Source organism: Stereum hirsutum, assembly GCF_000264905.1.
Source record: "Stereum hirsutum FP-91666 SS1 unplaced genomic scaffold STEHIscaffold_19, whole genome shotgun sequence".
NCBI lineage: Eukaryota > Fungi > Basidiomycota > Agaricomycetes > Russulales > Stereaceae > Stereum > Stereum hirsutum.
The window spans coordinates 364,928-380,929 of NW_006763149.1; the positions used below are offsets into that span (position 1 = coordinate 364,928).

The 16,002-nt window shown below is 50.9% G+C and overlaps 5 protein-coding genes across 5 annotated transcripts; 3 read left to right on the forward strand and 2 right to left on the reverse strand.

Annotated features, from left to right (window-relative positions):
• Positions 1-2,891: 2,891 nt before the first annotated feature.
• Positions 2,892-3,994, reverse strand: STEHIDRAFT_86899 (cytochrome b5). The gene is made up of 4 exons (XM_007310068.1): positions 3,592-3,994; positions 3,446-3,514; positions 3,310-3,370; positions 2,892-3,248 (listed from the first exon to the last, which is right to left on the reverse strand). Exons 1-4 carry the CDS (start codon positions 3,893-3,895, stop codon positions 3,167-3,169), a joined length of 516 nt encoding a protein of 171 aa, XP_007310130.1. The 5' UTR covers positions 3,896-3,994; the 3' UTR covers positions 2,892-3,166.
• Positions 3,995-4,475: 481 nt separating this feature from the next.
• On the forward strand, positions 4,476-6,099 carry STEHIDRAFT_115529 (uncharacterized protein; the record flags this gene model as incomplete). The annotated part of the gene is made up of 8 exons (XM_007310069.1): positions 4,476-4,665; positions 4,720-4,882; positions 4,952-5,108; positions 5,174-5,380; positions 5,511-5,581; positions 5,635-5,707; positions 5,767-5,930; positions 6,006-6,099. 8 exons carry the CDS (start codon positions 4,476-4,478, stop codon positions 6,097-6,099), a joined length of 1,119 nt encoding a protein of 372 aa, XP_007310131.1.
• Positions 6,100-6,200: 101 nt separating this feature from the next.
• STEHIDRAFT_31437 (uncharacterized protein) lies at positions 6,201-6,500 on the forward strand (the record flags this gene model as incomplete). Its single annotated transcript, XM_007309918.1, has 1 exon — positions 6,201-6,500. A coding segment is annotated over one exon (300 nt), but the record flags the coding sequence as incomplete, so codon positions are not given.
• Positions 6,501-6,827: 327 nt separating this feature from the next.
• STEHIDRAFT_115530 (uncharacterized protein) lies at positions 6,828-8,701 on the reverse strand (the record flags this gene model as incomplete). The annotated part of the gene is made up of 6 exons (XM_007310070.1): positions 6,828-7,490; positions 7,575-7,755; positions 7,837-7,987; positions 8,057-8,135; positions 8,252-8,535; positions 8,635-8,701. The coding sequence occupies 6 exons, from the start codon at positions 8,699-8,701 to the stop codon at positions 6,828-6,830; spliced, it is 1,425 nt and encodes a 474-aa protein (XP_007310132.1).
• Positions 8,702-12,664: 3,963 nt separating this feature from the next.
• Positions 12,665-15,417, forward strand: STEHIDRAFT_115532 (uncharacterized protein; the record flags this gene model as incomplete). The annotated part of the gene is made up of 6 exons (XM_007310071.1): positions 12,665-13,510; positions 13,586-13,679; positions 13,779-13,876; positions 14,240-14,264; positions 14,434-14,554; positions 14,646-15,417. 6 exons carry the CDS (start codon positions 12,665-12,667, stop codon positions 15,415-15,417), a joined length of 1,956 nt encoding a protein of 651 aa, XP_007310133.1.
• Between the last annotated feature and the right edge of the window lie 585 nt (positions 15,418-16,002).

The following is a 16,002-nucleotide window of genomic DNA, read 5'->3' on the forward strand; positions in this document are numbered from 1 at the left end:
GGTGGCGTTTTCTGTCTTGCACCTCAATCACTCGAACAAATGCTGGGCTGCAGCTAGTTCACCATTCCCGCTCAAGAAATAGGCACTCTATCTCCTCATCTTGCTCGGACCCCTCGCTAAACCCATGCACCCTTATATGATGTCACTCCATTGCGCACGGGAACATTGCATCACACAATCATGAGACTGTGCATTGATCGGTTCATCATATTTAATTTCGCCAAAATTTCGCCATGGACCTCTTATGACAAACATCTCTGATAATGGAGCGGAGTATGTGCATGATCCGAGTTGAACAAAGACTTTCTAGAACTAGTAATACTCCCTACGCACAAGGCTTCTCTTCCTATATATACATACCAACGAAAAGAGAATATCAATCAGCCCAACTCGTCCACATCAGACCACCAAAACAAGATAAAACAACAGCCAACTCACGAGCTGCTCGAACTATCATCACTATTTCCAAAGATCTCACCCGCAATACCACCTCCAAGCAACGTCCCGACACCATCCGCCACAGCGCCCTTAATAGTGCTCCCAATCGAAGTCTTCTCAACGGCCTTGGCTCCGTCCTCGAGAATCGTAGCAGCACCACCACGAGCGGCGAGTTCTTCCGTTGCGCGAGCGTGGATGTACTCCAGGAGCTTGCGCTTCGAGCTGCTGTCGTTGTTGCCAAAAATCTCGCCGGCGATACCACCTCCAAGTAGCGTACCGACACCGTCAGCCACAGCACCTTTAATCGTGCTGCCTAACGAAGTCTTCCCCGCAGCCTTAGCTCCGTCCTCGATGATAGTGGCGGCGCCGCCCCGAGCCGAAAGCTCTCGCTTCGACCTGTGTACAAATAAAATAAGTGGCACAATCAGCGCCGAAACCACCTCTCAAGGCACGAAGGAGTACTCACGAGCTGCTAGAAATGTCGTCGCTGCTTCCAAAAATCTCACCCGCGATACCACCGCCGAGCAGCGTGCCAACGCCATCCGCAATAGCGCCCTTGATAGTGCTCCCGACCGAAGTCTTCTCGACGGCCTTCACCCCGTCCTCAAGAATCGTAGCAGCACCACCGCGGGCAGAAAGCTCGCGCTTCGACCTGGAGAAAAGACACGTTCAATGCTCTAAGAAGCTTTAAAATCGGGGGATGGGAAGTATACTTACGAGCTGCTCGAACTGTCATCGCTGTTGCCGAAAATCTCGCCGGCGATACCACCTCCAAGTAGCGTACCAACACCGTCCGCCACAGCTCCCTTGATCGTACTGCCGACTGTAGTCTTCTCCACAGCTTTAGCACCGTCTTCAAGAATCGTAGCGGCGCCACCACGGGCATCAAGCTCCCGCTTCGACCTACGAATACGAACAAGATCATTCAATTCTCCGTAATCTGATGGGAAACTAAAGCGTATGAGATAGACTCACGAGGTGCTGGAACTGTCGTCGCTGTTACCAAGGATTGAGCCCGCAATACCACCTCCAAGCAAGGTCCCGACGCCATCTGCAACGGCACCCTTAATGGTACTCCCAATAGAAGTCTTCCCAACAGCTTTGGCAGCGTCCTCAGCTCCATCTTCAAGGATGGTGGCTACACCACCACGGGCAATCAACTCCTCCGTCGCACGAGCATGGATATACTCCAACACCTCTCGCTTCGCCCTATGATCATTCCCGTATCAGCGACGTCGTAGAATACACAAGAAGTTGAGACACTCACGAGCTATTGGAACCTCCAAGAACTTCGCCGGCAATGCCACCGCCCAATAACGTCCCCAAACCATCGGCAATAACACCTTTGACGGTACTCCCCAAGGAAGTCTTCGCGACTGCCTTGGCGGCATCTTCGGCGCCGTCTTCGAGGATGGTAGCTGCGCCACCACGGGCAGCGAGAATAGAGGATCTGAAGTCGCGGGTGGCGAGGCTGGGGGCACTAATCATGGAGAAGGAGGGGAATCGTCGTCAGTCACTGGTTTAAAGTAGAGGGTAGATTGGAGAACGTACGATGGAGCTGCTAGTGAGGGTGCTGCATGTACCGCGAGAGCGATGAAGACGAGGAAAGATGTGGCGCGCATAATGGCAATGATAGAAATGTCGTGGAACAATTAACAGAACAAATTATGAGTGGGTTCGTATGTAAATTTGGGAGGGTCGTAGCGCGAATAATGAACGTGGATAATAAGATGTTAATTTAGAAAGAACGTGGGTCACCAGTACCCTAAAGAAAGCGAAGACGAACGAAGAGCGGGAGGGTAACAACGGGAGCAAAGAGCTACGAGGCTACATGGTTTGCACCCAGCTTGTATATATACCGACTCTTGAGCTGTGAGCTGTGCAAAAGGAGCGCCGTAAGATGAGCTCGAAACGTCGGTGCAAAGTAGAATGCAGCTCAAGGAGTGGTAACTGACAACCAGGAGTCCGAGGGCTATGAGGCGGATGTTCCGAGACAGACGTTGCAGAAAACGGAATGCCCTGTCTTCAAAGGAGATCGGCGTGTCCGTGCCAAAAGCGAGATCTGTGGCTTTGATTGATGCTGTCTATCGACCAGGTGCTTCGACTCAGTCGCCGACCGGTTTCAAGTCGACGTTCATCTGTATGGAGTGTAGGATCATTATGCAGCAGTGTGCAGCCAGAGCCATGCATCGAGGGCCTGATTGATCAATGACCTGGAAAACGTTTCGTGAGGGGTGCGAGCACGTTGATCGTACTGATGCAAGGACAAGAGAAGGCACGGCAATCACATCGTACGGGCTGTCTTTGTGATGGACATCAACAGGCAGGTCCAGGCGAACTCTTCAGCGGAGCAATCATTGAGGCCTGGTTTCGCAATGACGACGAACAAGACGCGAAACGTAACTTCACACCATGAAACCCGTAGCACCTAGCAAAAATTGATTGAGGCGCAAGCCGTACGCAAGACAGGCACTTAGACGTGTGCTAGAGGGGTCTTAATCGGAAGGTAACTGGCATAATCAGAAAGGCGAGAAATAACATACACGTGGCACAAGCGACTTTAAAACAAGACGATAACAGACCTCACACTGGGGAATCATCTATAGCAAGCACTCTTCCTGGCCTTGTTCGAAATCCTGGTCAATACAGAGCGTTCGTTCCATTGAGCGAAGCTTACTAACTGACCGGCCCAAGAATCGCAAGGGCAAGGCGTACGTAGGTACGCAACTCATACGGCACCATTCTCGACCAAGCGGCCGCAGACGATGTACTTGTTCGAAAAGTGGTCGAACCAACCGTTCATGTTCTCGCTATTGAGGATAGCTGGATGAGCTGCATGTTTAAGTGGGGACCCGGAGGAGGAAGACGTACATTTCGTCAGGGGTAAGGTCCTGGAGCTTGTCCAAAGGTTGGTCAATATCGGTCAGCATATCTGCACATACAGAACGCGGATTTGATTCATGATTAGGGACACGCCCATAGGTCTACAATATCATGATAGACGCACCTTCGTCGAAGGATTGCTTTGCCATGCCACGGGACGCATCCCTTCCGGCGAAGTTACCGTACATTCCATCTGCATCACCGTCAATCGTATCAGTACTCTAACGTATAATATTACAAAAGTAAAATGGAGTATAACTCAGTACTAACCAGGTCCATAGAAGTTCCTACCGGCGGTGACATCAAACACAGTTCCCTTGATGGCCAAGAGTATCCTCCCCCCAGTTGCCTCGTTCTTTCCGTTAAATGGCACCAAGGTCTTCGGAGTGTAGGTAGTGAAGAGCAAGGTAGGAGGGTGATGAGCTGGCATCCATGAGTATGACTGCTTGAATTCCGTAGGGGTCTTCTCGGCTGGAGGGACCTTGTTGCTTGGGAAGAGCAAGCGCTGGACTTGGTAGATGGTGTAGAGCAACAGAGCAGTATTTATTGGAGACGAGAGCGCAAACGAAGTCATATTGGGCGACTAGAAAGTAGTCAAAGACTGTGAACTCGTTAATTGATGTGTTGTCGAGCTGTATGTGGTCTATAGAAGACGTTGTGTCTGACGCAGTTGACGGTGGGATGGCAAGAGCTTTGCTTCCGTCAGCGTCGGAACAAGCGCTCACAGGTGCCACCCGGTCCATGCCAATGGGCCACAATCCCTCTTTCTCTCTTCCATCCACCATCTGCCCGAAGTGCTGCCTACGCAAACGCGACCTGCGGGCCAGGTACCTAGCACTATGGCAGACTATGACTACGGAAATGATTCCCCGTTAGCTTGCCCTACCGGGTTCCTCTGAATCGAAAGCGTGACGGAATCGTCATGTGTACCGCGTTGGTTCGACGAAAGTAACCAGCTGACGGATTTCTCCCATATTTTTGCGCTCGATAGGCACATCATCTCCCTCGAGAACATAGTGTTCACGGTCCGCGGTAATGAGGAAGAAGTCTGAGGGACGTGAACCTCTGTGTCTCGTGGCCTCTTTCCGTCCTACAAGTATGCTCACTGTGAATGGCTGGTTAAACGACGACTGCACATCACCCAGTCTGTCACCATGGGTTGGGTCTCATCGCTACTCAACATTGTCCCCAAAATATCTCTGGTATGCTTAGCACTTTCAGCCACGGATGTTGCTCGTGCGGCTATCCAAGTCCTCAGCAATACGACACTAGGCCCTGATCCACAGACTGTCAATAGGCTCAACGGAGAGTCTTTTCAACAGGAAGCTCTGGTAACTTTCAATGGTACGAATGGTCTCCTATCATACATGACTCTGTCGCTGATTCACACGCGAGCAGGGTATCAATATGCCGCGTTCTGGTTAGCGGATACATCGAATAGTTCTGTCCGACATCCATCCGTCTCTCGACGAGACCTGTCCGCGGATCCATCTTCGCCCGGAGAGTGGGACACTTTCACTTTCATGGACTACAACCAGACCGAAGATGATGGGCACGATATGTACGTTTCTTCCTACCACTTACGCATAATACGCAACTAAATGAGGTTGTTACATCTCGACATTCACAGAATGGTGATTGGCGTGGCGCCGGCGGATGGCACCGTCCATCTGAGCTTCGACCACCACGATAACGAGCTGAAATACCGAGTCTCCCAGCCTGGTGTGGCCTCGAGTCCCAACTCAACAAATACCACATGGTCTGCGGATCTTTTCGGACCTATCGTCGTGAGTTTCCAGTCTTCAGAGCTTTGACACTTTTATCCAACACCGCTGACTCTAATATATATCAGAATATTCTTCCAGGGCTCGAGTCCCTCAACGAAACTGAATTCTTCGGCGACGTGACCTATCCTCGCTTTCTGTTCTCTTCCCCAGATCCTACAAATTCGAGCTTCATCCTGGAGTTGAGGATCGGAAGGTCGGGACTCGGAGATGACTGGCTGTACGAGTACAACGCGGAAAATCAGTCGTGGACGATGATAGGCAAATATCTGGAGGTATGCCCTTGTCATTTTGCTACTCATCGGTAATTAGAGAGCTCATGGTACGGGCTATTCCGCGGCATAGGGCGTTAACAGTGCGTAACAAACCAATGTTTCATATACGCACTATTTGGCTCAATAATAGATGATTATTGCAGACAACGCTTATATCAACGGTATCGACTTTGATAACTCTGGAAACCTGGTCACTACCTGGTAGGCACCTTATTATTTGCTGCGAAAACATGGACCCTTACGCGGTCGAATAGGACTTACCGAGACTACGTGAACGACACCGGCCAGGACGTCGCCGTTCAAGCCGGTCCAAATGGTCCTGAAAACGTTCGTATGCTCCTTCCATTCACCATTTGAACTTTCTAGCTCACAATTATGTGCGACAGAATCACGACCTCATGTACGCTCAATCGCCCGACCTCGGTCGCACCTGGTTCAACACTTGGGGACAGCCCGTGGCCAATCTCTCCGCCGACCTCTCCCTCGACAACCAAACGCCTATATTGCCTACTTCTGCTGGTGTCACCGTATTCAGCATTCCAAAATACGGGTACGTACTGCATATGTTACAAGCGGAGAACGATCTCTGATTGGTAACTTTCATGTGTGGCGTGTGGCGCAACAGGGGCATCCTGAACCAAGAAGCCCAAACGATCGACGAGGAAGGCAGGATACATGTGCTGAACAGGGAAAACGGGACTGGATACGAGCAATGGTGATGTCACAAACCGCCTGTAAACGTTCTTGTGTCAGACCCTCTACTGACATAGACGTTCACCCGCTTAGGTATCACTACTGGCGCGCCTCCTCCAACCACTTCTGGACCCGCACTGCCTTCCCTCTTCCCATCTCTTTACCACCGGAAAGCATCAACAACATAACCGGGACACCCACGGTTATCGGTAAACGCGGGAAACTCGTCTCCTTGCCCGCCGTCTCTACTTCTATACAGAACACCACGTCCACAAGAAATTCGACGACCCTTCTCGCTCTTCTTCCCGATAACGCGGTAAACTCCACGGGTCTGTCGATTCTTGCAAGCACGGCAGAAGGGCATTTCAGGGATTGGAAAGTGGTGTGGGAGGTGGAGAGTGGGTGCGAGGCGGAGGTGTTGTTTGATAGGTATAGGTTGGCTGCGAGTGGGAGTGAGGTGTTGAGTTTGTATCTGGTGGATGGGATGGTAAGGGTTGTGGATCTCGATGTGAGCGATGTATGAGGGAGTATCGCTAGAAACGGAGCTCTGGAACACATGGAACACACAACATTGTATCTGAAGTCTGGCAGAGGACAAAGACAAGATTTAATTAACAGTCTTCCATATCGCCTCAGGCTGTGAGTAACTATAAAGACCCATGTATACAGAGACGTGTATCATACAAACACATAGCAACAAAATCCACCCTATGTCCGCATCAACAGAATCAGTCGCCTAGCTTGGAACCACAACCTACAACGCCCTCCCTTTCTCCACATCCCCAATACTGGCAGATTCAGAGTCCCGGTGGTGCAACATATCGCCGCCTGTGTCAAAGCCATCGAGCCCAGGTCTCCCCTTTGCTTCCCCATCCCCATATTCAGTTTCCGCTACAGTTCCAAATCCAGGATATCCATACTCTTTCATCGACCCAGAGAAACTTCTGTCATGGAATTCCCTTGACTCCTTCCCCTTCAAATGCCCTGTATAACTCGTCCAACTACCCGTCGCACTATAACTCCCCACTGCAGTTTTACTTGACATTGGGGACGTCGGTGAGGTCGGCGAGGCCATATAGTAGTCCGCATCCGACATCATGGAGATATCGTTGCCTTTCATGGTCGACGAACGCCTCTTCATTTCGAGGGCGAGAGGGAGTGGCGAGGGGCGTGGGCGACGGGGTTTGTGGTTATGGTTGTGGTTGTGGTAGCTGTGGTGACTGTGGTGACTGTGATGGTCGGAACCGTTGGCGGCTATAGCAATATCGATACCGTGGCCGGTGCTGAGGTCATGAACACTGTTGAGGTCGGGCACGCTTATGCTCGCGATGGTGTTTGTTTCGTCGGAGGGGGAGGCGACTTTCCCGGAGGTGATGCCGAGGCTGGCCATGATGATGATCATGGTCGGTACCATTCCCTATCAAAAAGAAAATCTCTTCAGCATCGGGTCGAAGGAGAATTTGATCAAGGAAGATGAACTCTTGCGGGCCTGAATACTCACCGTCAGCTGGGCAATCGGGTCATACACAATATAAAACGCATTGTCGCCCAAAACATACAATACAATCTCAATCACCAACACGGAGGAGTATATCATCCCTGACTCGATGATAACATACAAGACTCTCCTATACTTGAAAGATGTGAAGGCAAAGGCAGCCTCGGTCTTTCTCGCTTGGTACCTGTCGAGCCATCAGCATCGACGTAGCTTGGAATATGTTTATTTCTGTCTATAGATGACTTTAGGTGGTAGATGAACATACCATACTCGACCAGCAATGAGAAAGGTAACAAGGATGTTCGTGATCAACGACATAGCGAAGAGGGCTGCGTTCCATCTTTCGATCTCGGTGGCGAAGGCGCTGTGCGCGTTTGTGGCGGTAGCGAACATGATGCCTTGGCCGAATCCGCATGCTGAACAACATCCAACCAGAGAATATTGTTAGTTATAGGATAGGTGAATAGTAGCGGAAGATGTATTACCTGCAGAACCCATGATGAGCAGAACAGGAAAGATACATACCCAGATCTTCTTACTCCAGACATGGTAGCAGCGCCACACCTATCATAACACAACAAAACACACGAAGCGTTCATCAGGTAGCTCAAGTTGACATACACCGTATGAAGTCACAAGTGTGTCGCGGCACCAAGGTTCGAGCATGAGAGCATACTCACGACGATCCCATCCCCAACAATCGAATTGACCGTGTGCACCACCACCTTTGCCACATTCACCGGCAACGAAACATTGGAGAAATACGCCGATGGTCCATTAGGCTCGGCCCCACCTCGAAGGTATATGAATCCCTCGAGGAGTCTTCGAAATCCAAGAGAGACGTGGACGGTAGAGAAGACGATCATAGCAATGGCGCAGCAGAGGAGGGGACGGTTAAGGCGCGGAGTGCGGCGTTGGTAACGAGCGACGTAGAGGTACATGCAGAAAAGAGAGACGTTGATGCCTATTATAGCATATTGTGAGAACGGGACAGGTGAAAGTAGAGCAAAATCAGTTCATCATGGAAAGCGATGGATGTGATGAAAGAATGTGAGATGCTCACCGTAAAGGAGTGTCTCGAGCCATATAGCAGTGAGGTAAGCTTCGTCGAGAGGGAGATCGGAAGGCATAGTATGACGTTGATAGAGTATCATAGATCCAAAGAGTGCGAGTTGTCATGAACCAGAACGCGAAGGTATCCAAATGAGCGATACACCCTCACATTCATGAGTCGCGACCCTCCGACTCTCCTTCAGATCGCACCTTTAAGTACTCTTTCATCTAAAAATAATAACGTGAGCTGGCGTGGGTTTCACGGATCCAAATACAGATAAAGGTCAAAGCGTCGAAGAATGTTGCAAATACACAGAGCCGAAGATACAGGGCGGAGTGCACCGGGAGGAGTAGATTCGAAGCACGATGCTCCTCATTCCGCTGAAGGAGATGTCGCTACCGCATCAGACGTCAAGAGGTGCAGTGAGAACCACCCGCCCAACCGCTTTAGGAGAGTAGGATAAGATCGATGATTCGATTTGTTCAGCTGTGGGAGGACGGAGGTGAGGCGGCTAAAATCCTGGAACATGCCTGGGCGGGTATGGCAAGCGTTCAATAAACGGAGAAAAGATGCCAGTATCTGCTGGCGAAGATACCGATACGTTTGAGGTTAGTTATTGGATATTCGGTCCGTAGTAGAGCTAGAAAAGGTTCAATGTTTTCATGAAACGATGGACAGCGATGAACGTCAACCGCAAAACTGTAGACTCTAGAGTCGTGAAACAGTTACAGTTCCGAAGAAGCTCAGCGCTCAAAGTTACACTCAAGCCTGTAACTTTAACCGGGGACAAAAAAGAGCGTGAAGAGGAAGATGACGACTCAGCACCCAATCGTGAGTCGGTGACACAGCCAGAATCCGGGATAGACCCTCCCGCCGGGCGACTAAGGAGGATCTCGTCGCATCATGCCACATCCATGATCTGAGGATGTGATGCGATATAGTGCAGATATGGTTATGAGCGCTGTAGAAGTTCATAAAGAAAACTGCGAGGGGGGTTGGGTTGGAGGCCAGCCAGAGCGATTCCATGAGACCGAGGACTCCATGAACAGAACACGGAATTCGAAGCGCTTGGGCTGCTGCAAAACCACATAATGACCGGTCAAACGCACCTGCAGCGCCTGACTGGTTGTGACAAAGCGTACACGACCAACCGCGTGAAGACTCCGTAGTTGTATCATGACGTGCCAAGCGCAGGAATTGGAAGAGGGCTGCAGTGCTGAGAAATCCATCTGGTTTGCGAAAGGTTCGAGTGGTGAAGACAAAGATTGACCAATTCACATGCACATCACTAAAACATCGAGACGGAAGCTTGAAGAAAACTTTATCGAAGAGACCTTCCAATGGTTGTCCGTATGCCGATGTCACCTGGCTGTGGGATCATCGATGGGATGTGGGCGCCTAGAGATACGAAAGGCCGAACATGGGTAGATTCACTCTCTAAATAAAAATAACTGTATGGATGGCTCACCAGTGCGATATCTGAGTGGATATACAGCGAGACAGGAAGAAACAGGCGCATCACCTTTACCGGTCTATTCGGAATTGCGTTCGAGCCCCGAGATCCAGTCATGGAAGCATTCTGCGACATGAGATGACGATGCCATCGGCTGCCCACAAAGCTTGTACAAGTAAATACCACCCGCCTCAGGGCTGCGTTGCTTGGGGCAAATATCACTGGCTGTGAAGCCGATAAAATTTGAGCGTGATCTGCAGGAACAGAGAAGACCTGACAAAGGGGTGAGTACACATTGGAGTCGAGATGAGGAAGAGCATAGAAGGACGCGCCTGAGAGAATGAGAATGTTCGACTGTCTTGCGTCGGTGTCTTAATGAATGTGAGAACCTTTGTATGCCCATAGAGTAGAATACGGCCGTGCTACTCCATGGACTCAGCACCGAAGCTCGATTGGCGACGACGCGTGATTCATAGCGAGCTGTTGTCCTTACTCAGAAATGAAAACACATAGAGGAACGCACTGGCTTCCATACTTGGAGAGATGAAAGGACAGCGTGATACCATCCCGTTATAACCTTCACAGATCAAGAGTCAGTTTATTGTGTCGTAGATAATTTTCTGTATTCTTCAGTACAACGAGAGAAGACCTTCGACTTCTACGTACACTCGTGGAGGATTGCTAGAGGCGATCATCATCATCCACAGCTCGCCGCGGAGTCTTCGCTGGACCCGCGCTTTGCTATCCGGGGCACAAGACACCCGAAACGCTCAGTTTGTCGTTCTGGGTTATACTGAAATACCTGCAGAGAACAGTAACCGCGTCGGTTATCGCAAGGGAAGTAGGGGGAAGTCCGACTTCTGAACCAGGCCTCGGCAGGTACATCATAGAGGAGGGAGGTAGACGAAGCCTATCAAAAATAGCATTATGCTTAGAAAGTTGCCATGAATAGCGCATGGCAAGGAATGGCAGGACGCACCACTATCCTGTGCGAGGCATTTGGCTTGTATATTCGTGTTGTTTTACCAACATCAAGGAAGGCATCTCCACAGTGAGCGATCTTCTGACACTCAGATGTTGATCCAACCCCAACCAGCAAGACTGCGACCGAATGGACCTCGCCTCCACACTCTACTGATCAAATCCCTGGATTACGACGAATATGGGGAATGGTGGTCATATACAAGCACTTCAGCGGCGAGCAAAGCTCTGTGAATTGTCTGTGAACGGCTTGTAAGTAGCTACTTGAACGCTGTTGGCCGCACCGCACTGGAGTGACAGAGTGATCCTCGCGCCCGCCGGTTGAAACGATTGGCTACTCTGCTTAGGGAGACTACTGACAGATCGAACTAGGCATTTCGTCAACCTAGCCAACTTGTAGAGGCAACATCTGCGCCTAATGGCGACAATTGCAGGGATTGAACCCGGACTGTTGATCTAGTTCGCTTCCGTTCGGGGGCGATCAACCTTTCCCCCGAGAAATCCTCGATAAATGACTCGATCGGCCAATACAGCGCAATAATGGGGATATCAACGGAGATTATGCTGTGCTGTGGACGGTGGTTATTAGGAGAGGTATAGCCTAATCAGTGCGAGCATGCGGCCTAACCTCACTCTTCTCACCGCTGTTATATGTGAAGCGAATATCGGTGCCAACGCGCTGTCACGTACTGGCAAAGTCTGGCATGTCAGACGGCAGATGGTGTACGATCTCTCCAATTTTGCTGACTAGGCTCGGCGAGCCTGCGTGCCGGAGGACAAGATAAACCGAAGTGGTAATAGTATCGCCGGCAAGACAAGCGCGAACAACGAGCGAGAATAGAACGAGAGAGCTGGTGGCGAGTAGGAGATGGTAGAACTAGGAAGAGGTGTGGCGAGACGCAGCCAGGATATATCAGGCCGCGGAGTTTCGGAGTTGGCCGGGTTATGTGTTCTAGGTCAGAACACGTTGCTCTCAACAAGCTTGTGCTACCACGTTCGAGCCTTAATCTACTTTTTCTTTCTACGGTCAGCCACAGCGCTCACAAGTGGATCTTCCGTGCGGGTTGATCAATGCCTATGCTAGAATCTTGGAAGCTGCCAACGCCGGGCACTGATGTTCCTTTCCTGAACATCCACGGACCTACTTTACCCAACCACCGAGCAATCAATCCAAACGGGCACAAACTAGACGCCAACTCTATGATGCATCATTTCTTGCAAAATTTGTCCACTATTAAATACACTTGTATGCTCTGCCTGATGCTCTCCGCATCGACTGTGTTACTAGTCAGCAGGGCCGTGCCGGGAAAACTCTGTTGTGACTGTTTCTTCCGTCGCACCTATTCCTGTCGGAACCCACTTCGCGCTTCTGACTTCCAAGCAGATCGTATCTTAGTGGAGCCATATCTAGCGATCAACTCATCCTATAGACAGTCCTCCTTTTCTTCCTCCAGCTCGTTCTCCTTCCCCGCCGCCGGAAATTTCATCACGCACGCACCCTCTCCCTGAAGGGAACCCATCATCGACCTTCACTACAGTGAACGTAGACTTGCAGAACCCGTGCTAGCTCCAATAGCTGTTCCTTTCTACGATCTCAATCGCGAAATGTCGTCGTCGAATTCAACCCAGCCTCAGCGAAGTAGCACTCCGCAACATGAGGCAAACAGCATGCCCGCCCAGCCTGAAGACGCGAGCAAGGCGTCCACTTCCACGCCAGCATTTGCTCCTACATCTGCATTACGCGTGCCTGTGCCAGACCGTGCTCTTCCTGCGATTCCTCCTTCTCGTCGGGCTCCTCCCCCCCTCTCGCCTATCACCACCGGGACCAGCACGGATACCGCACCAGCACCCGATCCCCCCTCCACCGGGACGGCGTCCAACCACAATTCATCTCAACACGGATCTAATCCATCCACCACAATTCCTCCGCAAATCTCGCCTCCACCTCCCGCCCTGTCTCGCAGCCCACCTCTGACTGCCCCCGGTCCAGGCCGTCTCTCCCGCCACAACACCACCTTCCGTCGGTCCTACTCGCCACACGAAGGCGAAGGGTACCCTAACCTTAACTTTGTGGATTACTCTAACGTCACGGGAAATCCTGGGAGTCTGGCACTGACAGGTGCGGATGATCTCGGTAGGGTTCCAACTAGTACGGCAAGGAGACAGTCGTATCATACCGTCCCGCCGCGAGACAGTATTGCTTCGGGCAGAGGAGACGGAAATGGAGCTGGAAATGTCAATGCTAATGGCGGCAATGGGAACGGGCAACGCGCCTCAAGGTACTCGGCGTACGACAGTGCCCAGGGACACATGTCGGCTGAGGGCGGTGCGAGCGGCAGTAGCGGGGGTGGCGGTGGTGCCAATGGCAGAGATAAAGGTACCAACGGCGTCGTGAATGGCATTGACAAATATGTGCCCGTGCTACCCTATGACCGGTCAGAGAAACGGAACGTGCGTAATCTCTAAACTCAGTTGGTCCAAGTTCCATGGTGACGTGCAAGACTTAACGGGTGGTATGACCTTCAGACGCTGAAGTTCGAAAAAGAAAGAACGGTGGGTGAAAGGCTCAAACCTACAATCGAGGCAGCGGAGAAGGAGAAGTTGAAATCCGAGCAAAAAGGTATGCTCACATCTTCGGCTCTCGGACTGCGTGATGTCTCGCCCTAACTTATATTGGGGTGCTCACTGAATTTTTATTTTTTGTCTGATGACGATATAGCGAAAATATCCGGACTCGCGCTGAACATCGCTATCGGCGCGCAAGTCCTCCTAGGTGCACTCACCACAGCTCTTGGAGCTGCATTGACCGGAAAATCAGTGAGTTTTCGTACATCTCTATTTTCATCTGGATCTCAGTTCGTACCTGCGTCTTCATCCTCATCCTCATCAAGCCTCCATCTCTTCATTCTCAAATGCTGTTTTAATCCCGCTATTTGTGCTTCTTTATATTTATATTGGCTATCGTATCGTTTCATCTGTTGATTTTGGAGTAATGCGCAGGCTTGCCTGCATTGCATCAGACCACCAGTCTCGCCTCTCTTTATTTGGTCAATCAAATAAGCATTGACCGTTACCCTGATACGAAGAATTCCTTTTCTGGGTCATCCCTTTCTGGACCCGCTGTGTGGAAACCACCACACAACTTACTGATGGGCCCATCGTTTGTTTCTTTTCTTACAGACTTCGGTAGCTATTTCTATTCTCGGTGCGTATAACACTCCCCTAATTTACTCTTTTGTCCTCGGGTTCACTCCTAAACCTACATGCGAGGAACTCCGTACTTCTCATTTTCTCTACTCTATTTTTATGTGACCCGCACTAACTTCCGCCACATGCTTTTCCCTTTGGCTTCTTGGTCGTTGTCGATGACGTAGGCGGTGCCGCGACACTGGTCGCATCTTACCTTGCCCGTGTCCGTGGATCAAACGAGCCCGAGTTCAGTACTCTGCGCGCAAAAACTCTCGAGTCCTATCTTCGTGAGATTCACGCGTTCGTGTAAGTTTATGGTCTCCCCGTCTGATGTTCAGTCGTCTAATGCCTTCCTCTTCGTCCTTCGATACTCATTCATTCATTTCTCTCTTGGCAGTATGGATTATGGACACGAAGTTGGCCATCATTGGGATGCCAAAATCGAAACCTACCGTGGCGCTCTCGAAGCCATGCTGGGCAATGCCTCTAGTTCCACCACTCAACAAACTTCTCAATCGACGACCGTTACACCGACGCCTAACATGGCACTACCTATCCCTGCCAACGTGCACCCTTCGTGGATACAAAAGATACGAGACTTCGGGCACGATGGGGTGAACGGCCTGAGAGGTTGGGGAGAGCAGGGTATAAGGGATCTGAGGGGCTATGCGGGTGAGCAGACTAGGGATATGAGGAGTTACGTGAACGAGCATGGGATCACCGTCAACCTGCCCGTTGACCTTACTCCGAACCCGAATGATTTGCTAGCCACGGGTCCCGTCCACCCTGACCTGAACAGAGGACTCAGCTTCCATGCTGGCGCTGGTAATGGACAGGGGTTGGACGTGAATGTGAATAACATGGGTGTGGACGTGGAGAAAGGAGGGATAGGGATGCATTATGGAACGGTGCCATATGCGGGTGGCCGTGGTGGGGGATACATTGCAGGAGGCGGTGGCGGAAACGGGAATGGAGGAAGGCCAATCTCGGGACAATCGTACGGAGGTCAACCAGCCGGGCTCTCTGGGTACGGTGTGGGTGGCGGCGTCGTCGCAAACGACAACGGCTTTCAAGGGACCGTACCCGCGCTGACGATGATGATGGGTCCTGGAGGGATCGGCGCGGATAGCGCAAGGATGGGCGAGAGGGCGAGGATGTCGATGCATTAGAGATCTTTGCGCCAGGTCCTCCTAGCGCAAGATTCCTGATGCATGGAACAGAGGTTTGTTGTCCTGTCTAGTATATCTCTGTTATTTCGTCATGCAGCTAAGGCTGGGTCGATTGAAACCAGCCGGCTGTTCATAGTTGGTTTCTTTTTTTCTCTTGGGGTCTCATGATGAATCTTGGTGAGGGCGTTGGTCTATCATTTTTGTGTGGCCTGTGGAACTTGTGTTTGACGCCTTATTATGATAACCCCAGGTTGTTTTCGTCTTGTTGTTCTTGGCTTGTTGTAATATCGGTCTGTGTAATCACGGTGTTGTCACGATTATTGTTCTTTCTAGTACTTACTCGGGCCTCCTAATTGAAAGCAATACACACGGTAATTTGTAGCATGAAATGTTGATGTAGGCTCGACCATAGGAAACAGGAGAGCTCGGCTGAAAGTACATCACACCACACATCGAGGAGAGAGAATGTTCAGACTCTGAATTTCTTCTTCAAAGCCGTTGGACATCCCGTCGACTCGGAGAGGTCAGATGATGGCGACGGCGATCCAAGTGCGGAGTTCCGGAGTCTGCCGAGGTTTTCTTCGC